This window comes from Ischnura elegans, chromosome 9, assembly GCF_921293095.1.
Source record: "Ischnura elegans chromosome 9, ioIscEleg1.1, whole genome shotgun sequence".
NCBI classification, from domain to species: Eukaryota; Metazoa; Arthropoda; class Insecta; order Odonata; family Coenagrionidae; genus Ischnura; species Ischnura elegans.
The window spans coordinates 26,613,762-26,638,981 of record NC_060254.1 but is presented as its reverse complement, the minus strand read 5'-3'; the positions used below and the strand labels follow the sequence as shown (position 1 = coordinate 26,638,981).

Sequence of the window (25,220 nt, the reverse complement as noted above, 5' to 3'; positions counted from 1 at the left end):
TCAAAGAAATAAAAAGGTTTTGGAAGGAAGAATGGTCTGATGTTACCGACGAAGACCTTTTTTTAACCCACTTTTCTTTGTTATGAAAAAATATTATAAACATATTGTTAGGAAAGAATGTTAATTTTTGGGCCTATGTCTTCTATTTTTGTGATGTGGTCTGGACCCCTGAGAACCGTTCACACTTCAGGTTTGAAGTTGCACCATCCACAGATTAATTATGAGTACTTCCCCACGTCATACGCCCTCTGCCCCCAGATCATTCCGGAGAAAAGTGCAAGCGTATATTGGAATCCGCGATGTATGTACGATGGAGAGTCTCTTTCACTTCTTCTGACGTAATCAGTTTGCGATGTCATACGTTACGCAACAGCTTTAATAGTAGTGTAATTGTATTAATCAGAAATTTAGAATTGGAAAGTCTAACCGATAGAGGGGAAAATTTAGATTAAATCTTTTGCGGAAATTTCAAGTCGAATACTTTTTGACTGATGTTGAAGATATTTTGAAAGAGCCTTATTATTATGGTAGAAATTATCTCATGGATAAGATCAATGAAATGTAATGCAGAACCTAAAGATTTAAGATATAGTTTTTTCCGCGGACAAAAAGGGACCGTAATATCTGCGATAATTTAGGTCTGGAATAGCATTACTCGAACTAGGTAAAATATGCTTTCCATGTATAGTTAATAACTTAATATAATTATCTGTACTAGCTTTCTAAATGCATATCTTGGCATGTTATAACTTATATATATTTACTAACTAATACTTTTATTTGCATGGTAGGATGTTCGTGTTCTAGCACTCTCCTACAGGGGCGGATCCAGGATTTCTTTCTGGGTGGGGGGGGCACAAGCAAGGCCATATCCAGGATTTTGTTCTGGGAGGGGCACAAGGATACCTCGTAACAGAAAACGAACGCAATGATAATGGGACCGTATTAAAAATCTTGCACATTTTCTAGAGGTCTGGGGGGCACGTGCCTCCGTGCCCCCCCCCCCCTAGATCCGCCTATGCTCTCCTAGTTTGTGGAATGACCGCATCTCGCTGTCCTCTGTGCCTGCCCTGTGTCCGTCACGCGATCGCGTGTCTGAGTGCTGCATGCCTGGTCTGGATTCACCCCGTGCCACACACCCTGGTGGTGGCTTTCACGGCACCTCGTAGATGCAGATGTGAAGAATTACCTATTAAGCCAAGTCGGAGCCCTTCGCAAAGCATCCAATTGAGTAAAGAACTTACTACACCGCGAGGTAAAGGAAGTTAGTTACTCGGTTTGAGGCTCTAAGGAAATGAATATGATAAGTCGATTGATCTATGGTTACTATGATGAATGGTTGTTATTATAGTGTCGAGCTGAAAGCATTATGGGGTGATAGTTTCAAAATTTATTCACAGGCAAGTGTTTTTAGCAATTTTGATACGATTAATACGTCACGAAACAGTCGAACGGGAATGATGCGTCTTATCATAATGAAACTCATAAATCTGGCTCTGTCTTATTTATAGCAAGTCATCATATTCCTAATTTTGCGCTGCAACCATCTGGGTCTGCCCTTCTCTCGGTCCTATTGTGCTTTAAAAGAACAATGGGTCCACGTGCGTTTCCTCATGCACCAGCCCACACTTTCGGTTACACTGTCAAGGGCAAGAGCAGCAGATTGAATTCGCCGACGCTGAGCTCACTTTTTAATGTCAAGGCTCTCAAACATTCCGTGACATTCAGTTGCATACAGAGAGTTGACTGAACTTAAAAATTCGTCTCGGATTTATTTTTCAAATGAGTGAGAGACATTCCTTATCAATGAGGTTAAAATAAAACTATTGCATTTCATATTAAATAAAAATTCGCTTAAACTAACTTCAGAAACTTAACTTTTTCAGAAGAAATATGTAAGTTTAATAGAAGACCAGTTTTGTTTCAGGGCGACTTCTTCAGGTGAATCTGGTCCTTGTCGAGATTTTATTGTGTGAAAAAATTAGTAAACTTAAATGTTATTTTATTGAGAAATTAAAAGCTCAAATTCAACCAGCATGAAGCAATTTCTCTCCTAGTCTCGCCCCAAACCAGCCGTTTCCATTTCAAGAGTTATCATCGATTGACATATGTTGTAAAGATTTAATTTTACAATTCATTAAAAAATTTTTAGTCTTATTTACTGGATGCTTTCCCGTGAGCTAAAATTATTTTCGGGCTGAGATGCATCGACTTTTTAACTGCTGTTCGATGTTGAAATTGCGGTAGAACATGATGGCCTAGTGGGTGGAGCTGATCGATGGATTCCGGCCAGGGGACTGCATAGAGGAGGCCCAATTCCATGTCATTGAAAGGTGATTTCTGTTTTCACTTCGGTCGCATTTTAATCGGTTTTCAAAAATGTCCCCGGCGCGGTGATGAGTGTTATGCGATCCACTTCTTCCAATATTTTGCATTATAATGTTTCCAATTGCAAGGATTAGCACGGAAAAGTTATGTATTTGATAGATCACATCATCATTAACGAAAATTTCGGTTAACAACCCTAAATATACCTTATTTCCCCGAGAAACTCGGATCAATTTGTCCGTCAGCGACGCGAGTGGCGACTTTTGTAACCCCATTTAAATGCGCGGTGGGTGACAACACATTTAGAGGCCCAATTGAGGATCCTATTCAAAATATCAGGAAATAAACTCTTCCATGAATGTGTAAAGTTAATGCGGCCATAGCTCAGTCTGGGGTGAGCTCTGACCTCACCTTTCCCTGCCAAGCAGAGGGTTTAATCACTGAGTGAGTGCGAGTGAACATATGACAAATTTGGTCAAAATCATGGGAATTTCTTAATGTGGGGCCAGGAAAGTCAGAGTGAGCGAAAGAGTAGACCCATGCATCTCCAGTATAAAAATGGCATCTATCTATAATATTTTTATATTTGAGGAGCAGTTATCAGTGAGACTTAATTATTTAAAAAAATACTTGTTAGCTCACTAGGGTAGTATTGCGCCCATTCATAGAAAGATGATTGAGAGTTTGTATGTTTTTCCTGTGCAGCATTTTACTTTCCATCTGAAGTTCCACGTAAAGGTCTAAGGCTTGTCCTTGGCTCTCTCACAAAATCGACGAGGAATTTATTTTTATCGAACTACATAAGTGTGGTGAGTATTAGTTTGAATTTCATTCTCGTAGGACTTATCATAAATAAAACTCACAGAAAATTTTAAGAAAAAGTGTATCTGTGGAATTTACTATACCCTAAACAATAAAAATTTTAAATCAATTGTATCTGAAAAGGCTTGAAAGTGTTTTGGATATCAATTAATTAGGAAAAACTTTAGCTATTAAATGATGAATATAATCAAAATGAATAGCTCCGAAACGATGAACGCTTTGAAGAAAGTGTTTGAGATAAGTGGGAGTTGAATAAATATACCCATCTCAATCTTTGTTGACATATTGGTACTTTTTTCTCTGAGTTTTTTTTTGTCAAAAATATCGTTGGAACCGACCGGACCTTTACTCTCGCGTTAACTCTGTAAAAAACCGTTGCTTTCTCTTGCTCCTTTTTTTATCCCGCTTTCCCTACCATTCCTTTCATTTTCCATTCTCTCGTTGATACACGCTGCATGTGACGCCATTATTATACAGTATCAAAGACAATTATTCCTCTGATTTGTTCAACTATGCCAAATTCGCAAAATGATATTTTGAACAAAATATCAGGAAAACTTCAAGTTGCCCCAAAAGGTGAATGAATCATATAATTGAATTACGTGTGTGGAATTTAATCAGTGATCCAACCCGATACGATGGTTGGTTTGGTTTGGTTTGGTTAGGTTCAGTGCTGAGCAGTATTTCAAATGCAAGTAAGTTGGTGAAACGCATATTTTTAAATGCATTTGTAATTTATATTTGGCATTTCAAATATGCGATCTGAGTGTATCTTGTATTTTGCATTTCAAATATAGATTTTTTGTATTTTTTCGTTCTAAAATAAAAATATACGTTTGTAGAATACTTTTGAAGTAGCTCTGATAACACTTCAGGGGTATTATGCTTTAGAGATTACTTCGTTTTCGTGAGAATCGTTTTATTCATGTTTGCAACTATCCGTAAAGTGCCAAAGCAGGTTATATTTTTTTAAGATCTCTTAGTTTCCATGCAAATGTATTTTGTATTTTAATAGGTATTTAAAATACTATTTTGTAGTTTTTTTTTCAAATACGCTGGTCAAAGGTATTTTGTATTTCAAGTATATTTAGAGCGGTATATTGTATTTCAAATACTCCTCGGCCAGTATTTTGCCCATCCCTGGTGAGGGTAAAGCTCTCCCTGGACTAGGCAACAGGCGTGTGAATTTCACACAGTCAGGTCAGGTGGGCCAGTTTCTTTCCCTGGGCCACCTCGCACTTGGAAAAAGAAAGAATCGAAAGATTGCCTTTGAGGTAGCTACTGAGATTCTAACGAAATTATTTGCGTTCTGATTAGGAACCACAGTTGTTAAAAAAGATAGCGAAAAGTTAGTCATTCTTATGCATGAGTCAAAATTATGATTGACTTCATTATCCGTATCGCCCGTGTGATTCCATAGCCTGCCTAAGGTTTGTGAAATAACATAACAACAGGGCAAATATGTTTGAACATTACTTCAGGGCAGATACCATGACCTCCCATTATCCACGTATTTGAAATACAATATACCGCTCCAAATATACTTGAAATACAAAATATCTTTGACTTGGGCTTTGAAAACGGCTGATACATTGCATACCCGATGAATTAAAAGAATTAAAATGGACGATGACCTGTAATAGGAACTATATAAGATTGTGCAAAAATGTAAGTGTGGTACCTCGCTGAATTAAGCAAAAATAATTATGAAAAGTAGATATCGTTTATCTTGTATGATGTTGGGCACGATATGGTGGAAGTTTCAATATTATTACAATAAGACATTGCAATATTTCCACTGAGTTTTATTATTACACAACGCGTTTCGTCGTTATAAACAACGTTACACTTGATAATGTTGCTTGTAACGACGAAACGCGTTGTGTAATAATAAAACTCAGTGGAAATATGGCAATGTCTTATTTTAATAATAGATATCGTTTATTTGAATGAAATCTTTGACCCAACTAACTTTCATTCGAAAAGTCTAAATGACTTCCAGTGAAATATAATGAAAGCACTATGAATAGGAAGACTTCTTACTTGTTTGTTGTAAAGTTCTTAAAATATTTTACGTACCCTACTCATTCCACTTTTTCATGCTTTTGGCGTAAATATTTGCTTAAAAATTTTTATATCTCTGGTCATTCCGTCTAATGGAACAGGGCGATTCGGGATTTTCTTGCAGTTCTTACAAGCCGGATTTTATCGAACGCTTTTAAATAAATATCATGTTGTCTGTTAATGTTTCACCTTAATTATAAAGATGCTATCTCTCCCCAAAATGTATCTGCCAGCCTACCTTTCCACTTTCACTGGCGTCGTTCCTTTGAGTTACGAAACTCGGACCCAGTTCTCAACGATTCCTTGAATTAATGAGAGCCCTTAACCTTTATCCTCATCGCGGAGTTCGAGGAATCAATACGCCCCAGTGCCGGAGCCAAAGCGGGCATATTCCGCTCCACGGGATAGAAAGTGAGATTTATGCATCTTCCGTGCGGTCGGCGTAGAGGAAAGGCATCGTGGATTACCGTTAACTAGCCGCGTTGAAGATGCCATGGAACGTGTTCTTTCTCCGGAGACTGGTTTTTTGTCGACGGGAGGCATCATGGCTGCGAATCACGCAGACTCATGCCTTCGGACGATTGACCCATAAATGCAGTGCCTCTTCTTCAGATTCTCTCTCGTTTAGTTCGACGCGCAACGACTGATTTCCACTCTTTATTTGGAGGTCAAGTACGATTGTTTTCCCTCGCAGTAGTCACTCATAGGCACGTTGTCAGATATTTATGAATGATTTGGGATTTCTACTGTGTATAGACTGCAGAAACGTTTCTCGGGTCCTGATAATCTTAGAGTAAAGATTAAGCAGAGGGTGACGTCGCTACTTTTAGTCCAAACATACCACGAGCATCTCAATATGTTTACGTGGTATTGATTCACGTGACCTGCATATATTAGCATTTGGGTATCCAGAAAGATTGGTGACAATCTAATTTCATCGAATGGCCAATTTTTGTCGGATTTTCGCCATATTTAGAAATGTTCACTTATTTAACTTCGTAAACAATACTAGATTTGGATGAAAGCGCTGCGACCTTTATTAACTTAATGGTACTACATATGTACTGTATATGAATAAGGGCATGGTGACATCGATTGCATCGGCTTCCATAAAAGACGACAAATATGATCGGATTCAACAAGTGGCTGAAAGCGACTTGAAAGAAAATAAGAGTAAATGTGCACTTTCGGGTACCACCAGAAGAAAAATAAATTATCTTCCGGGAAAAGCAGGGAAAACGATTTTTCGAACATACACTTAGGAACAACGAGGAAATAGTGTCCTTCATTCAAGCACCATGGCCCGACCCAACCCAAAACCCAGCACACCCCGGCATAATCCGACACGCCCACATCAAAATTTCTGTATGCATTCGCTCGGACTTTGTATGATTCTAAAGAGCGATTATTGTGTAAAATTATTTCATATCACTTAGCTGTTTGTCGATTCGATCGTTTTTTACGGACGCCGATGTAAACTATGTACCATTACCTCTTTTTAGATAAGTACCATGAATAAAATTACTTTAATTGTTGTTGCAGCGCTTTTTTCAATAAATAGGATGAAGCAGATTGTTAAATAAGTGAAAAATCTCAAATTTTGTAGAAATCCTACAAAAATTGGCCGTTCGATACAAGTAAGCTGTATCCGAAAAATCATTCACGCGAAGCCGAAGTGGCCTTTCATTAGAAAGTAAAGTAAAGATATTTTTATATATTGTATTTTGTTTCGACACGTGGCTAACTTTTCCTACTGGGAGCTCATCGTTGAGTGCTATTCCCCACGTCACGTGATACATTCAGGGTACACGTGTGTACAGAAGAGAGTTCCAACTACTCGTCCCCAATTTTTAACCTTACTCTAATCTGATGTCGTATTACACAAAAAATATTCGTGTATTTTATAATCCAGGTTTCACCATACCACAGCATCATTAGGTATATTTTTCTCAAAGTGATCGCTACTAACCCCATTGAGTGCCAAAAATGAAAAAAAGACCTTCATGAGGTTGTAAAAAGAAGGGGCTTATATCTTCGAACAATAATAGGGTAGTTTCCTTCACCAAAGAAAACGAAAGGCATTGATTGCGATTCGTTACCCACCATTAGTGTACTCATAATATACAAATTATTTGGTTTTAGAAATCCCAGTTTAGACGAATGGTAATGGCAATGTTTTATCCTCATTTGAAAAGGGCCATATTGGCGCCCATGCGATTCCATTCCACGTGACGTCACAGGGACCTAGTTTCTGTACGAGTAGATAGGAGTTTTACATCGTCTGAGATTACCAATGCATGCATGAGTCACAGAGCTCAGGGAAACATCTCTTAATAATCACTTATTAAAATTGTCTAAGGTCGGAAAGTTTCCTTCGTTTTATGAGGTAGTAATAATCCATATTTAAGCCAAGCGCTACCTACAATCAGCCTGCGTCGTATCAGCGCTCAAGCCTCGCCTCAAGGTCACCTCACAAGGCGGCAGCGGGAACCAGAAATCGTCACACGGACTTTTCCCATCATTCCTACTTAGCCGTCGCGTTTTCATGCGCTTGAAATTTTTCACTTTTCGTTTAATCGCGAAAAATAGATATCGTCATTCGAAAACCTAAGAGCGTGAAATGCATACTCAAGGAGTAATAATATTTCGATTTCGTGAGGCTACACTTTCCTCGATTTCCTTGTATTCATTCTTAATGATGACCGAGAAGAATCATTTGACCATGGTCAAATTTGACTCGCAATTAGCAGTCAAGTCAAGAGAATGCGGTGCCAGCGAGAGCTGCTTTTGGTAAAAATCTCGTAATAACGAATTATTCGTGTACGTTGTTCTCAAATTAAATGTTTCAGGTTGAAGGTGCAGGAGCGGATTGTCGGAGGAGGAGAAATTCTCTGGGGAGAGCTCGTATTCGCTCAGTTGAGTGCGATTTAGGAATTTGAGGAGGAAATGCGAGAGGTGTAAAATTTTCAGAATATAATTCTGTAACTATGGTACAGAATCTCATTCCACAATTTGAAAATTCCCATCTTTTGTGCATAGGCAGTGACCATGTTATGAGTGAAAATTCGAGGAATCAAGCGAGATACAGTGGAATTGATTCGCAATGAAAGATGATTTGCAACTTTCCACAAAAATAAATTAAATCCGACCCGAGTTTCGATGTTACTACATCATTTTCGACCTTGAAAATGATGTACTAACATCGAAACTCGGGTCGGATTAAATTTATTTTTGTGGAAAATTGCAAATCATCTTTCATTATTTTATGAGCGATCTACTCGTAACACACCTCTGTGGCAAACTCAGAGCCGTAACCCAAGTATATGTCATCGTCATTGTTCAATAATTTTAAGATTGAAGAAAGATTTAGTGCTTTCCCGGCGAATAGACTTCGTAAAATGATCTCGGGATCGCCACCGGGTCAGGAACAGCATTCCTGCCGACGTTTCAACGTCCAACTCGTTCGTCGTCCTCAGGGCTGTGAGTGTCCAAGTCCCGTGTGTTTGCGGGAAGATCTGCATTGGTGAGACGGGCCGCACTATAGATACGCGGCCCAAAGAACACAAGCGCCACCTCCGCTTAGGGCTGCCCGAAAAGTCAGCCATCGCAGAGCATTGGATGGAATGCAGAAATATTGTTGAGTTTGACAACACCAAGATGCTCTGCCGATCCATTGGTTTTTGGGATCGCCTTATCAAAGAGTCAATCGAAATTAGACTGGCCGAAAACACACTCAATAGAGATTCCGGTTGCATTGAGCAACACTTGGAAACCTGTGCTCAATACAATCAAAATGGCTCGGCAAAATCATCACGCCAGTCAATCATAGCGCGCCGCTGATGACAGCGAATCAGCATTCACCTGGCCACGAGAGTGACTCTATATAAGTAAGGAAAGATCTCACTCACATCCCTGAGGACGATTGCCGAGTCGGACATCGAAAATTTCGGCAGTTATGCAGTTCGTATGCTCGTGGCGATCCCGAGGAGATTTTACGAATAGGGTAGTTTCCTTCATCAAAGAAAACGAAATTCATTGATTGCGATTCGTCACCTACCATAAGTGTATTCATAATAGAAACTTACTTGATTTTAGATTTCCCAGTGTAGACGAATGGCAATGGTCAATTTTAACTGCATTCGAAAAAGGCCAGATTGGCGCCCATACGATGCCACTCCACGTGACGTCACAGGGACCCAGTTTCTATACGAGTAGATAGAAGTTTTCCATGGTATGAGATTACCAGTGCATGCATGAAGCACAGACTTCAGGGAAACATCTCTTAATAATCACCTATTAAAACTGTCTAAGGTCGGAAAGTTTCCTTCGTTTGATAAGGTATTAATAATCCTTATTTAAGCCAAGCGCTACCTGCTAGCAGGGCACTCTGCTACCTGCTAGCAGCCAGCATCGCCGCGGCGCACAATATCCTCGCCCCAAGGTCACCTCACACGGTGGAAGCGGGAACCAGACTGACGTCATACGGGTTTTTCCCGGCATTCATACTTAGCCGTCACGTTTTCGCGCGCTTGAAAATTTTCACCTTTCATTTTATCGCGAAAAATAGATATCGTCATTTAAAAATCTAAAATTGTGAAATGCGTACTCCAGGAGTAATAATCTTTCGATTTAGGCAATAAAAAAATAATAGGAAACCACCCTATTCTAAGATTGGTTTGACGCACTCTCTTCTTAATTCTTTTATCAATTAATCTTTTCATACGTACGCATTTCTTCTCATTCATATCCTTTTTTAAGTGTTCCATTTCTTTTTTTAGAATTCTTCCTTTTCCGTTCTTACCCTCTACATGTCCCTCAAAGATTATCTTCATCATGCCATGATATCTCAAGATATGAACGATTAGGTTATTTCGTCTTCTTAGCAAGGTTGTCATGAGACTTCCTCCTATCCTACTCTACATAGGACTTCCTACTTACTATCTCGATCGATCCAATTGACTCATAACTCTTCTGAAGCGCCAAATTACGAAAGCCTATACCCTTGATTTCCCCGCTGCTGTAATCTTTCATGCCTCTCTTCCGCGAAGAAGCATGCTTCTAAATAAAAGTTCTAATATATTTTCTCCTTGCATCTCGGCTTTAATTTCCTTCTGTGAGAAGATCTTACTTTTTATGTAATTCTCTTTTCACCTGGGCTTTTCTCCTAATTATTTCTTACTTGATTCTCCCGTCGCTAGTAATCCTTCCGAAATAACAGAAGTCATTCACCTTTTTCAGTTTTTGTTTCCCTATTTTAATGGTAGTCTTGACTTATTTTTTACTGCCTAATGTCATGGGTTCCTTTGTAGCCATTTTCAGTTCATATCTACTCATTATACTACTTAAATTTACCGTTATCTTCCTCAAATCATTTTCTGAACCTATTATTACATCAGCATGTCATGTCATGTCATGTCATCGGCATGTTAGTTCTTATAGTGTATGCCCCTGCTGCCTTGAGTAACCCTCGTTGATGCACATTCAATTGTTGTGAGCATTGTCGAAATTTGAAAAATAATACTTATAAAAATACCCATCTCAATGTGAATTATTAATTCAAATGTACCTTGCGTTCACTCATCATGAAGATGGGTCGTATGAAATATTTTGTATAAAGCTGAAGATATCTTGTAGGACTATGAAGCCCCAGAAGCGCCCTATCCCTGGTTACTTTGATCATCCTATGGCCTTTTGCGTGGTAATTTGTGAGCATTCGCCACCTTAACCAGAGTGTCGACTAAGAACTTTCTCATTTTAATTGGAAAATACCAGGAAGCTAAGATTTCGTTAAAAACTAGAGAGGAAGATTAACGTTCCGAAAGGGTTCCAGTAACAGCTCTTGGGGATAGTGATCAGAGGCGTAACTATGAGGGGGATGAGGGGATAGATCCCCCCCAAAGCCTCAGAGGAATAAAAAAGTAATTTAAAACTATTTTCTACTTTTGAAATTAAATAACTGCATATGCTTAAAATAAAATTTTAGTGCCAAAATGTATATCCAGGCAAGTCATTTTTCTAACGTTTTCCCGGAACCCCTTTACCTGGGGGTGGGGGTCGTCACCCCAGACCATCCCATCCCCCCAAAGCATATTCCTAGTTACGCCACTGATAGTGATCGTTGTTCATGGCTCCTTTTTTACTTACTTAAGTGAGTTTGCTCATTAGCGCACCTGCGGTCATTAGGTCTTTCCCGCGACATTTTACTCCGTATTAATGACTCATATGCTAAGTTAATATTTTAAATAAACATTTCGTAATTCCAGTAGGGATTTGTACAGGGAATAGCATCCGAATCTTTAATTATTTGATTAGAGCTTTAGACTATTGAGTAATAGTTGATCTTTGACAAATTTACTTCAGTTTTATTGTAAATTGGTCATTTTTTAAGAAAATTCATTCATTTTTGACTTATACTGAATCGATCATTCCTATTTACTTCCTATTAATTTTCACCGCAATTACATCTATGAAGAAATTTGGGCCTGACACACTGGCTGCGTGTACTTGTATGACAATTTTTTGTTCATATCTTATGAAACGAACCCTCGGAAATTTGATCGGGAGTTGTAAAAAATATTTTTCCTTTTTTTTTTTATGAAAATATTTTTGTTCGTATTAATTATTTATATTGAATGTTAGCTTAAACACTTTGGTTTGTATCAATTTAATTTCCACGAGTTGATCAGGCCTTGGAAATGCATATTACTACGGTTGAGATTGGCTTCACTAAGTAACTGCGGATTAAAAAAATGCAAAAAAAGAGAAAATTTAGAAAGTGTGATTTCCGGCATTGAGGAAGCTCAATAGACGCTGCGGTAGAAGAGGTAATTCAGTATTTCCTAGATCGTATCCCTCCAGTGCCTGGATTGTCAGCTTGTTTCCGCAGAGGTGCCAAGGCAAAGACTTATATTTAATCCACTTATTTATAATATAAATGCGTAAAACGGAGTGGATGGACAGTTATTTTTGAGGGTTGGCGAATAGTTTTGTTTTATTTGGCTATCCATGGAAAGTACATCTGCAAACTATCCCGCAAGACGTCTAGATTAGAGCAAAAAAACGCGTTAAATTGTTTTCAAGTTTTCCATCAATTGTTGTGTTGCGAGGGTGACTCCGGCCGTTAAAAAAAGAAGGTGCGAACATAAAATATTTGACAATTGCGTCCCCTCTAGTTAACTCTATTATTAAACACCTTAATTATTAAGGAGAAAAACGAATTCTAAAGCAATACGTTCGGAAAAATATTTCTCTCATTATATCGTTTCTGCCAGGCATAGAAACGATGATATTTTAAGGCAGTGTTCTCTGAATGGTGGTGGCTCTGAATAGCTGTTTTTATAGCTCAAGCAATCCAAGCGTAGCACGTAGCCTTTGAGTGTCTAGCAGCTCTCAGCCAAATGCGTGTACGAGCTGAGTTACCCTCTTAGTACGATTGCAGCACATTACATTACTTTCACATTTTCGCACATAGCCAGTCACACGCATCGTTAACTTAGTTACGACATGAGATGTACATAGATATACCAAACTAGCTACTTGATAATCAATACATAAATAGAGAAGGAAAATCCGCCATAAGTGACACCGAGGCTGACTGAATTTGAGCAGGTATTGACGTCACAAATTTTCTCCGTCCTGCTCCATGGAAGACATAAATTAAGAACATCAATGGTTCTCCTCTACCGACTCCATAAAAGGAGTCAAAGGAGAAAAAAACTCTATTAATTTTTTATTTCCAAACTGGTTCAGAATTGGTTGTACAAAAACATTTGTTGGGCTCACCCATTTTTAGCAGATAACAGTTCTTCCTCATGATTTCACCTGATACCTATTACGTCGAAGTGGTGGACCATTAGAGCAAAAAACCACGTAAAATTGTTTCTAAGTTTTCCATCAATGGAAGCCTTCTATTATATCGCTCTGTCAATATTATTCATGATCTCCTTTGTTTTTACTCCATTGAATATTAATAATTTGGGCGGCGATATCGCCTAATCTAGTCTTCCGCTTGAGAATAATTTTTAGTCAACAGTTTTATACAGAGAGGTTGCTGGCCTAGTGAGTAGAGTACTTAGCTGGCGACCAAAGGGTCCCGGATTTCAGGTGAAGACAATGACAAAAATATCCTTTCTGTCCTATATATCCCGAGGAAAGAAAGCCACCCTCCTATTCTGAATTGTTGGTATTTACACGTTTTTCAGCGTAGGGTGAACTCTGCCTTCACCTTCCCTTACCACGCTATTGATTTAAGCACTTTACATTCGTATTTAAATTCTACTTTGCTTAATTTTGCAATATTTTTTTTTCTTAAGGTCTCCTAAGATGCTACTTAAGATGCCAGGAAGGCCCCTAGTCGAATGAATGGTGTGAGGTCTTATTTATGGTTTCTTCTGTTCTCTATTCCACGGGTTCTAGATTTTAGAACGAGATTCAGATCAATAGGGAATAGGGTAAATTATTCACGCAAAAGTGGCGGAAAACTATTCACTCGTTGAAAATGAAGAGTTCTTACATTGACTCGTAAAATACGTTATTTACGCACTTGCCTGAGTCTGATTTCTCCTATTTTCGAGAGTAACAGCATAATTTTTTCATATTTCATTGGCATGGAGTTTCAATTGTACTGATGTTATGGATATATACATGAGGAACGGCTTGACTCTTATTTTTTATAGTTTCCATATTGAAATAGCCTAAATTCATTGATAGTTTTTGAAAACTGGCCAATAAATATGAAACATTTAATTAAATTCAGGAAACGATAACCGATGCCAGGAACCGAATCGGTGAAAATAATAACGCGGACCCGATCCATCCCCAGTCTTATTCAAATGAGTTGAGCTATCATTTGGCAGAATGTGGTACATTTTGATATTACCTGACTTTGACCTGCCGGTGTGAGATTCGAAATTTTCTGGAAATATGTTTCTATAGATACCGCGACTGTTGCCTCTTGATTGTGTGTTTTAGTACCTTTCGTGAAAGTCTATGGATGTGTTTATTGCTCATGTTGACCTGAATTCGTGTGCGAGAGAATGTGTGAATGATTTTAGGCAGAGTTGCGCGTTGAAGTGAAGTACTTATTGGTGAGGGAATAGTTTAATGCCCTTGTATATAGTTTCCCAACAAATTCCGCTTTCTTAATCAAGTTATTTCTACGTATACGATCTGATGATCAAAAAATGCATTATTTTTGCTTTTTTTAAAATAATTAATGAATTTATTTCAGATTTAAGTGCAGGTGATTGAGAAAGCGAGAAAGTAAAATTATGCATGATTAAATTACCTACTTATTGCATGAACTGTTTATCGCGTCCTCTCTCCATATGTTAAGAACTTAGTTCATCTTAATTACCCCCAAACTTCACGAAAATTTCGAATGAAAAAATGTAATCAATATTAAGCTCATGTCTAATGCGGCTCTAATTTTGGATTTCATCCTTTTAACTTTTGCAGATTAACTTAATGGATCCACGGTATGGAAATAGAAAATTCATTTCATACCTTCTACACTGTCGCTATATTTACAACCATTGGAAAATATATCCATAGCATACAACCCTAGCATAAATCACTTCGGCGAAGTCATTTTTAAGATTGAAATAATTCACTTCTTGAGACATGTGGCTGACAGGTGCGAGTGTATTTGCCCGTGAAACTCGTGGATTTCTCCTAAATTATTATAGCCCATCATGCGATGGACATCTGTCATATGAGTACGAGAGATGAAATCGGTATACTGCTCATTACGATCATCGGTAAATCACTTTAGTAGTTATCGTGAAAGTGAGAAATCCCATAATGGCCAATGGATTGTTTCATCAGTAAGTATTGAGAATTTAAGCTCTTCGGAGCCACAATGAGCATCATCGCAGTATCTCACGTTTTAAATACCATTTCATACACCTTTTCACCCACAAGGTGTATGAAAAGGACAACGGAACAACTTTTTTCAAAGGGACAACGAATTCAATTACGCATTAATGCAAGATAGGTTCCGGTCAAATTTATTGTCATGAGCGCTAAACTGTACCAAAGGTCAATGAGTAATAGTTTACAATGAATAGGGCGGTTTCCTATTACATATTTTTTTATTGCGTAAATCGAAATATTATTACTCCTGGAGTACGTATTTCACGCTTTTATAATTTTAAATGACGATATCTATTTTTCGCGATAAAATGAAAAGTGAAAATTTTCAAGCGCGCGAAAACGCGACGGGTAAATATGAATGCCGGAAAACTCCCATGTGACGTCGTTCTGGTTCCCGCTGCCGCAAGTGAGGTGACCTTGGGGCGGGGCTCTGAGCGCTGATACGACGCAGGATACTAGCAGGTAGCTGAGTACAATGCTACCTGGTAGCGTTTGGCTTAAATAAGGATCATCAATACCTTATCAAACGAGGAAAATTTTCCGACCTTAGCCAGTTTTAATAGGTGATTATTAAGACATGTTTTCATGAAGTCTGTGCCTCATGCATGCATTTGTAACCTCAGACGATGAAAAACTCCTATCTACTCGTATAGAAACTAGGTCCCTGTGACGTCACGTGGAGTGGCATCGCATGGGCGCAAATCTGGCCTTTTTCAAATGAGGATAAAATTGACCCTTGCCATTCGTCTAAACCGGTATTTCTAACACCAAATAATTTGTATATTATGAATACACTAATGGTGGGTAAGGAATCGCAATCAATGCCTTTCGTTTTCTTTGATGAACGAAACTACACTATTGCCGCTTTTACGCCAAACGGCAAACCGAGAAACGTAATAAAAATAATTTTTCAATTTTTTTTTACTTCCCACAGAATTAAGGATCAGAGGGCAAATACGTCTTATTGCACGAATTTAATCCATTTTTATTTTATTTGCATGCATTGTTTGCTAACCGCTGGCCTCCTAACACCCCCCGCCACTCCCAAGTTGAGGTGACTCGTGGGATTGTATGAAGATGTTGATTTTGAGATATCCCTTGAAGGCAAGGGTGGGGAGGTTTAAACCTCACCGAAATTTTTTGGAGACTCGGTATCAATAATATTCACTCCAAATGAACCAAAACGCTTCAAAAATCAACTCTAAATTAGATTTTTCATAGATCCTGAAGTTTCTATCAGCAACTCGTCAGTCATCTTCTAATAGATAGCAGTAAGCAGAAATAGTAAGCAGAAAAAAATTCGTAGTGGTTACTCAGAGAGGGGGAATTCATAAATATTGAACGTAAATTCACTAAATGTATGCGTTTCTGTATTTCATCATAAAAAATTAGCTCTTTATATCTGGATGTCCACGATAGGGAATCGTTTTAGAATCAAGTCCTTCGCGAGTTTGATCAAACATAGTTCGATTCGTTCGATAGTCTGGCAGCCAGCATTCATGGGTACTTCCCCCTCTCTGAGTAACCCCTACGAATTTTTTTTTCTGCTTACCGATCTATTTGAATATGACGGACGAGTTGCTAATAGAAACTTCAGGATCTATTAAAAATCTAATTTGGAGTTGATGCTAAGAAGCCGTCGTGTATCTAAGAGGATATTTTTTCTCTAAACTGGCAAGTTGGTTTTTCTGATGAAAAAGGGAGACCCTTTGATCTTTCACCGTTCAGCTATGTGTACTTAGGAATGGGATATATCAGATAACATGTTTTCATTCATTGCTTTAAATATTTTTCTAACCTCAAAGGGAAGTTATAGCAAACTGAATTCATAAATATTGATCGTAAATTCACTAAATGTGTGCGTTTCTGTTATTCAATTTAAAAAATTAGCTCTTTATATTTGGATTTCCACGATAGGGAATCGTTTTAGAATCAAGTCCTTCGTGAATTTGATCAAATAGTTCGATTCGTTACATAGCCTGGCAGGCAACAGTCATGGGTAACTAAGTGTGAAAAGTAATTGCTTTCATGCCGGCGGTTATTATTTTCCATCACTTTAGGTATATTTTTTATGTTTTAACACTGTCATGTTTCAATTTGTGGAAATAATTTTTATTTATTTATATCCATGCTAAATTTAGTGGAAAAGTACAAATATATAATAATAATGAATATTTAGTTATGTTTCTCTGCGCCGGAGAGAGTGCGGTAAACGATGCACTTGCTTGGAAACAGGAAGTTGGGGGAGCACTGACCTTTCCAGTTGATCGCACGTCTTTCGAGCTAATGAAAAGGTCGTGAGTCCAAATATCTCCGGGGTTTGATGACAAATATCACATCACGAAGTCGGAAACGAGATGGTATCTCTCGAGGTGTGTGTGTGTGATTTATGTACGCCTATGAAATATCCTCACAGCATTATAAAATAGTTCTTAGAGTGTAGGTCAATGCAGGGGCGGATCCAGGATTTTTTTCTGGGAGGGGCACAAGCAAGGCCGTATCCAGGATTTTGTTCTGGGAGGGGCACAAGGATACCTCCTAATACAAAACGAACGCAATGATAATGGGACCGTATTAAAAATCTTGCATATTTTTGAGGGTCTGGGGGGGGGGGGGCACGTGCCCCCGTGCCCCCCCCCTGGATCCGCCTATGGGTCAATGTATGTTATTCAAAAAAGTTTCAGCCAACGTTTCTGTTAAACTATCATCAGGGCTTAACTTTGTACATATTTTTTGTATAAGTACAAAGCTAATCCCTGATGATAGTTTAAAATAAACAGAAACGTTGGCTAAAACTTTTTTGCATAACATACATTGATCTACACTCCAAGAACTATTTTAACATGAATTAAACGAGGTCAAGATAAGGAAAAAAATAATAACCACAGTATTATAGGCATCGGGAAGAGAATTGCGTTTCCAAAAAGAGCTGTTAATGAATATGAAGGAGCCGATGAGAGGATAACCATGCAAGAATTTGAAGAAAAGACTACTGAAGAGTTTGATATGGAGTGTAGCGCTTTGCGGCTCGGAAACATGGACGTCGAGGAAGGAGGAGGAGAAGCGATTAAAAGCGTACGAAATGTGGGTGTGGAGAAGAATGGAGAAGGTGAAGTGGACGGATAGGAAGAGGAATGGCGGAGTGCTTGGCATGGCGGGCGAGGAGAGAAAGATTTTATTAAAGACTAACAGGCCACCCGGCGTCGCTTGGGAAGGATATTACCGAGAGAAGTGGGAAATTTGGAACTTGGAAATCATGACCTTATTGTGGGATTTTAATGTATCCTCTTTGAGCGTGCCAAGAAGTGTGCCCACCCGACAAGATGTCCTGCCGCAGAAGTTGTGTGACGTGACGTGACAAACGGTAATGAGAAATCGACGCGAAGGAAGTGTTGGACTCAACCAGAAGTGGAATTAGGGTATTTGTAGTGGCGGCTTGCCCATAAGGACTCTCGGACGCCGTCCCTCCCAAGATTTGAAAAAGAAAAAAATATGTGCCCATTCAATTATAATTATACATCTAACTAACCAAAGTGTTTTTTTTTCAATCGCATGCATCGAAAATGTAGGAAAAACACGCAAAAATAGCGCGAGAAGTTCGTATTTGTAGCCGTGGGGCGCTGGCCAGAACGTCCCAATCCATCCCCATGCAGTTATATGGAGATTGGTAGTATTGGGGGCTGCTAGTGCTATGACGCCGTCCGAGCATGCGCAGAGCGAAGTATCTAGTGAGATGACATGGCCTCTACGGCTGGCGGCTTTATAATCTGGCGTCTACTTGGTGCTGCAGAGTCGCAGAATACCGTTTTGGTTTAAATTTTATTATTATAAATATTTAAATTATATTATTTTAAATTAAAAAATGTAATACCTAGCTCACAAATTAAAAACTCACTAAAATACACAAAATATTTTTAAAATTCTGACCCCCTCTGTGAAGTGTGCCCCCCCCCCCCGAGCCGCCACTGGGTATTTGGCAGCATGAGATGCACCTTTGTATGTATGTATGGGATTGAACAACTTTGGTTTCAATTTGTCCATCCGTATGGAAATGAATATCGGACAGACAAACTGGTATCTTCTTTTATATATATGGACGCGGAAAAGACAGTTTGCTTGGATTGAGAGAGTACTTAGCGGGGAGGGGATGTTGAAAACAGTGTTAGAGGTTAGAATGTTGGGTAAACGAGGGAGAGGAAGGAAGAGAACAGGATTTATAGACAGAATGGAAGAGAGTATGCCACTATGTGATTCGGAGAGGAAAGTCCAAGATTGGAATGTGAGACGGCCAAAGTGATTCTAAAGTGCTCCACGTAAACCTACCGAAACCGGTAGAATATTGTAATAATAATGTTGAAGTATCCTAATGGGTCTTGAGCGACACTTGGGTCGATGGTGGCTACATTTTTGAATTTCATTCTCTCAGCGTTTGCGGATTAACTTAATGGGTCCGGGTCCACGATATGGAAAAATGAAATTCGCTTTATACCTTCTTCACGGTCACTTTATTCCAGACTATGTTTTTGGCACTTATATCACTTCATTCTCGACCAAATTTGTAACACTCTCAACAACTTGATAATAACACAAGATCAGAAACTCAAGAGACAAAGAACTGACAGTGTAGAGGCCATCGAAGTTTATCTACTTGAACATATTCTTTCTAATTTTTAGCATTTGCATAACAGAAACCTTCGACGTTCGACGCTATTGATTATTTTAAAAAATAATGTGTCGTAGAATAGGTGGTATCGGAAATTTTAGACACTTATGCCATTAATAAGGTGCTGGAAGTTTCATAAGTATGGTCACTAATAAAGTGATACTAGAGTGAAACCCATGGTTGATAATAAACTGACAGTGTAAAATGTAAAGTACAAAGTGAATTGTTTCTCCTTTACCCAATTATTTTTTCTCTATTTCAATTCCAAATAATTTATTACAAATTGTGATTAATTATAAATCAAAAATAAAAATATATATAAGATGGACTTTACATTACATATTAGGATACATGTAGTAGTTGACCTGATACTGTCTGTAAGCATAAATCAAATTTATATAAAAAGAAATGAATTTTATGATATGAATGCAATACAGTGAATACAATACAGCCGATTCGAAAGTCATGCGGAAAATTAATGACGTGAAACCCTCTTTTCTTTAACAGATTGGTCTGCACAAGAACAGGGCGATACTGTGGTAAATAATTATTTAAAAAATACTCGTAGGACCCAAATTATCATCAGGTATCATAATGATCTGCGAAAATCTACTAGATAAATTCGTAAAAGTCTTCTCCATCACCACCTTTTTAAGCACTCAGGCTTTTTCTCTCACCTCTCGTCATAATCCAAGGTTCTGAACCGCAGGAACTCACACTCCAAGTATGCGCTTTTACGAATTCTTTCGAGTCAGACAGAGAAAAAAGTTTGATGCCATTTTTATGTCAAGAGAATTTTCTTTTTGAATAAAGACTCTTGCTTGTGTTGCCCGGCTATTCCCATCCTCTGGGAATCTAACGTAAGATGTTATACAGTTTTTCAAATATTTTAAGTTGGTAACTTACTCTTGTTTTTCTCAATATAGATATTCCTCAAATTTCTCTTGTCCATATCTGCTGCATTAGTATTGTACATGTATTTCAAAAACTTATACAATTTTCAAAGTGTCTCAGTCCTAATTTGTTAGATTTAATCATTTAAAAAGACGGAAGCATGCCGAAATTCGTATGCAGAAGCCACAGCCGTGCATTTTCCTTTGGTAATTTTAAATTTGGGAACCGGTTAAATCACTCGCAAGTAAAATGACTTGATCAAAAACTTTCCTTCCTTGTTTCGAAAAAGGCGGTTTAAAATAATCATCACCCACGAGTCCATACTACCCGCTGGACTTTGTTCTGGAGGGAGAACGACTCCCGATACTTACAATGAATAGCTTGCAGGCATTATAAGGCGGTAAACTTTCTTCTCTTCAGGCTAATAAATGGAGGGAAATTGAATTTTGAGAATTGCTGCGGAGAACATACATGAAGGGCTCTTTTACCAAAAATATGCTGAAAAAATACTCACTTGAACGTGCACGATAAAGCTAGGTTAAAACTAGGATAAAGAACGATAAAATTTCTAGGTCCACCCACACAGTAAATATTAACAAGAGCAGTTTCCGACCTCTGAGCATTAGACCAACTTTAAAACGCCAATAATCTAAATCATTGGATGAATATTATGTATTGGATTGACTCACTACTACGATATCATATGTTTTAAATGAGGTTAATTTGGCGCTAAGGAAGAAATTTGTCATCAAAACATAATTTGACTTGCCTGTGATTTGAACCCGAATCTCTCGTTTTTGGGCCATGTAAGCTACCAGTCACACCACCATGCCATATACTTTGTAGGTGAATTTCAGACTGGCTTCAGCGATCTTGGGTTTCACGTCTCAAGTGCACGCTGTGGCACAAGGAGCGGAGGTCTTTCTAATTGTAAGTCACGGCCAGGGAGAATCACCCTCTTTAGTCGCTAATTCGCGACGAACGTTTTTCAAAGCATTGCGTAAAACAAGTGAAGTCATGACGTAAATTCAAATCAAGTTTCATTTACTTGACAAGAAAAATATCATTTGGGTCAGTCGAGATTTGAATCCAGATCTTCCAGTTGCCGTTCAGATATACTACCTGTTACGCTGCTGAATTATTAGAAATTTACCTGGGAAAAAGATGATGTAACTAGAGGCAAACCGGAGATCTGGATTCGAATCCCAGATAAGGTGACATATTTCTATAGCAACTGTCATCCTTACTCGTGTGACTGCGTACAAAGTTGCTTCGTATACGCACGGATTTGAAGTTCATTTAATTTGGAAATGTCATTTCCAAATTAATTTTTCAGCAACAAAAAAATTTCAAAGCAATGGTTTCAGTATTGTGAATAAGTTATATTATATGAATTTCATTAGCAAATTTTTCCTAAAATATTAATGCTGAAAGTGGATTATAAGCGTCTTCTCAGCTTTTGATTACCTTCGCAGCAATACTTCAGTAAATTATTTGCAATCGCAAGGAATAGCAATGAAAAGTTATGATTTTAATGAATAACACCTTCAAAATTTGACTAGCCAAGTTTAAAAACAAGAAATAATTCAGGAAAACAAGATGAAATACAGCCGGTCGAATGTGTGTGATGCAGCCCCTTAAGCCGACGAATTCTATTTTTATTCAATCTTACCGCAGCCAGTCACCTACCGTACCGATCAACAGGTAAAGTCAGTCCCAATGGACACAACTGTCACTCTTTATTTACATTATACGTAGCCGCCTGGCGTATCCACTTTCTGCGGGGATAAAGTTACCGACCCATTCGACGCCTGGTTTTCACTTTTCAATGTCTTTTCTCGCAGTGATGCTCTCTCTCGAATCCATTTAGTTTATACTCTGAGAAAACGCTCCCTTGATCAAGAAAAGTCTTCATCAGATGACCCATCTTACATTCCAGTTTTCACAAAAAGAATGCCCTAATAAAATTACCGCAAAACTCCGTTAATTAACCTCATACGTGACTCGAATTTATATCTCATTACACCGCCCACGACAGAAAACACTCCGCACTAATAGCTCCTGAATGTTACCGCTGATGAACGAAAATTGTTTCCGATATATTCGAAGAAGATGTAGAATAACACGGATATGCTCTCGCGTTAGCCGCGGATTGTGAGAATATTGTCGCATTGAAACAATCTCTTCTAAAATTATCGTGAATTAGGTAATCAGAGAGTACTATAATACCTGATAATGAAACTGCGATAATGCCGAAAAATATCTTCTAATTCTCCCTCTGGAGTTAATAGAAAGAACCAGGGATTTATCCCAGGGTTCTGATAACGGAGCTATTGAGAATACGTGATTCACCTGCTAGTTAATAGTAGTGTAATTTTTTTGAGCCTTCATCATTTTTAAAATGTAAATTTATCCGATATTCCATAGCAAAATGAGCTCAAAAGCATAAAAAGTGCTAAAACATCCATGATCTTTTGACGAAAAAAGTGTTTATAAGGACATAAAATTTCGAAAATTCTGTAAGACATTAATTTTCGTCACATTTTAACTCATTTTGCTGTAACATTTTATGTATATTTCAATTTTTTTAGCAAAAAAGCCTAGGAAAACTACATTTTAAAAAAATTCATACGGGGTATTGATGTGTATGTAAATGCCTGCTTCCTCATTAAAGTAATCTTGAGACAAAGTGGGTGATTATTGAAGGTCACTCAAGTTCTCCAAAGTCCCTTGATCCATCGCTGCCACGGTGCAAAACCGTTTTGAGCGAAACCGGTATTTCACTATAGTTTGCACTTATTTTCCCTCTCGTCATCTTAAAATTCTGCAAATTCTTTTTTGAAATACTTGCGAAACTTGAGAAAGATATTTCGGAACTATGGAGCGACTTCTATAACCATAATTAGTTTTGGAGGAAAGGTATGATGCTGATAAGTTCTCAATTTATCTCTCATTCTCTATGGAGGTCCCTAACTGTCAAGAATCACTGATATGCCATCAGATATGCTCTCTCACTCACAGCCCCAAGTCTTCAACCTGAAGATTAGTTAGGGTAAATTATAGCAATGCTAAACCCGAACTAAACCTACATTTCACAGATTCTGGGTAAGAGGCGAACTTACTTTCTGTTGGCCGCCTCGTAATGCGACCATTATTACTTAAAGCGATTAAAAGTTTCACCCGGACCCGGACTCCACCAGAAATTTTGAAAACGATAATTTCGAATTTTAGAGCGATTTCACTTCGGTTAAGAGTGTAGCATAAGATGATGCTTGGTTTTATATGCACCCGTTATACTCTATGAAGCGGTCGGAATATAAACGATAAATAATTCATATTATTAAATTATCTCTCAATCCCTCAGTGGTACAACGCGGAGAATAATTTTCATGAGTGAGATCACCCCATAATCAGGCATAGCCGTATGAATTTCACACATCCAGAGTAGGGAATAATCACTTATTACCAGGGATGCCGACTTAAAAAAAATATTGGGGGGCCCAAACCGGGGATCTCGTTCCGGGAAATTTTATAAGTAGTGAGTTTTAAGTTTTTAAGCATTTTAGAAGAGTTATATGATCAACATTAGACCCCTGGTAACTCGAATCTCGATATCTGGACACTCCGAGGAAAATCAACAAGTCTGACACATTTTTTCCTAGCACCCATAACGAATTTTTGAGGGGCTCGGGCCCCCCAGGTCCCATGAAGTCGGCGTCAGTGCTTATCACGAGGATTTTATTTGTTTTGCTTAAAGACTTCACCCGGTTTTTACCTTGAAACTCCCCGGTCAATGATCTGAGGCTCCATTCACTCGGTCACTACGCTCCAGGAAACTTAGCGGAAGAGAATTGTGACTTCGTGAATGACTTCTCAAGTCATCTGTGGCCAAATCAGCAATATAAAATTCTGATTGATTATATATTTTCCCCATGTATTCAATGGCGCGGAAAATTATGTTAATATGATTAATTGTGTTCCTCCAATGCAAGATGGAATAATTTGGATGGAAAAATATCTGCTGTGGATTGGCAGATGGTAAATACCTTCTTTGATTCTGGAGTGGAGCCTTCGCAGGTTCCACACGTCCAGCAAGTGATCGATCCCTTTGGTGTGCACTTCTTCGGCGAGGCACCCGCGGGCCAGGAGGGCGCAGAGCAGAACGCACCAGAGGGCCCAAACGAAGCGGTCCATGTCCCGCTATGCCTTTCGGGGGCGGGCGGCGATTAATTCTCCCTCTGACGGGCAGGGGGCACGCCGGGCGGGGAAGAGGATTGCGGGGGATAGCGCGCGAAAAACCCACGCGGAGAGAAGATATTCAGAAGAAGTATATCCGTATCCTATGGCGGTTGGAAGGAGAGTGGCCAGCCGAGAGACTTGGATGCACGCACTTTGTGCTCCAGCGACCCCGTGCGCCTGTTCGGGGAAAGGGTGAGGTGAGGGGGGGGGGGGGGGTAAAGTGTTCACTTTCTCCCTCTACCCCACTCTCTCCCTCGCGCCAACCACCCCACCCCACCTTCACCCCCTCCAACGCTTATAAACGCCGCTATTCCTCCCCATTTAAAGAGCAGAGTCG

At 38.7% G+C, this 25,220-nt stretch overlaps 1 protein-coding gene across 1 annotated transcript in view; it reads right to left on the bottom strand.

Moving 5' to 3' along the window:
* The window catches only part of LOC124165452 (nose resistant to fluoxetine protein 6-like), an 86,304-nt gene extending 61,320 nt beyond the window's left edge, over nucleotides 1-24,984 (bottom strand). The window contains exon 1 of the mRNA XM_046542880.1: nucleotides 24,691-24,984. Within this exon, the coding sequence (XP_046398836.1) occupies nucleotides 24,691-24,838 (148 nt within the window). The 5' untranslated portion in view covers nucleotides 24,839-24,984. The remainder of the gene's footprint in view (nucleotides 1-24,690) is intronic.
* Nucleotides 24,985-25,220: the final 236 nt, after the last annotated feature.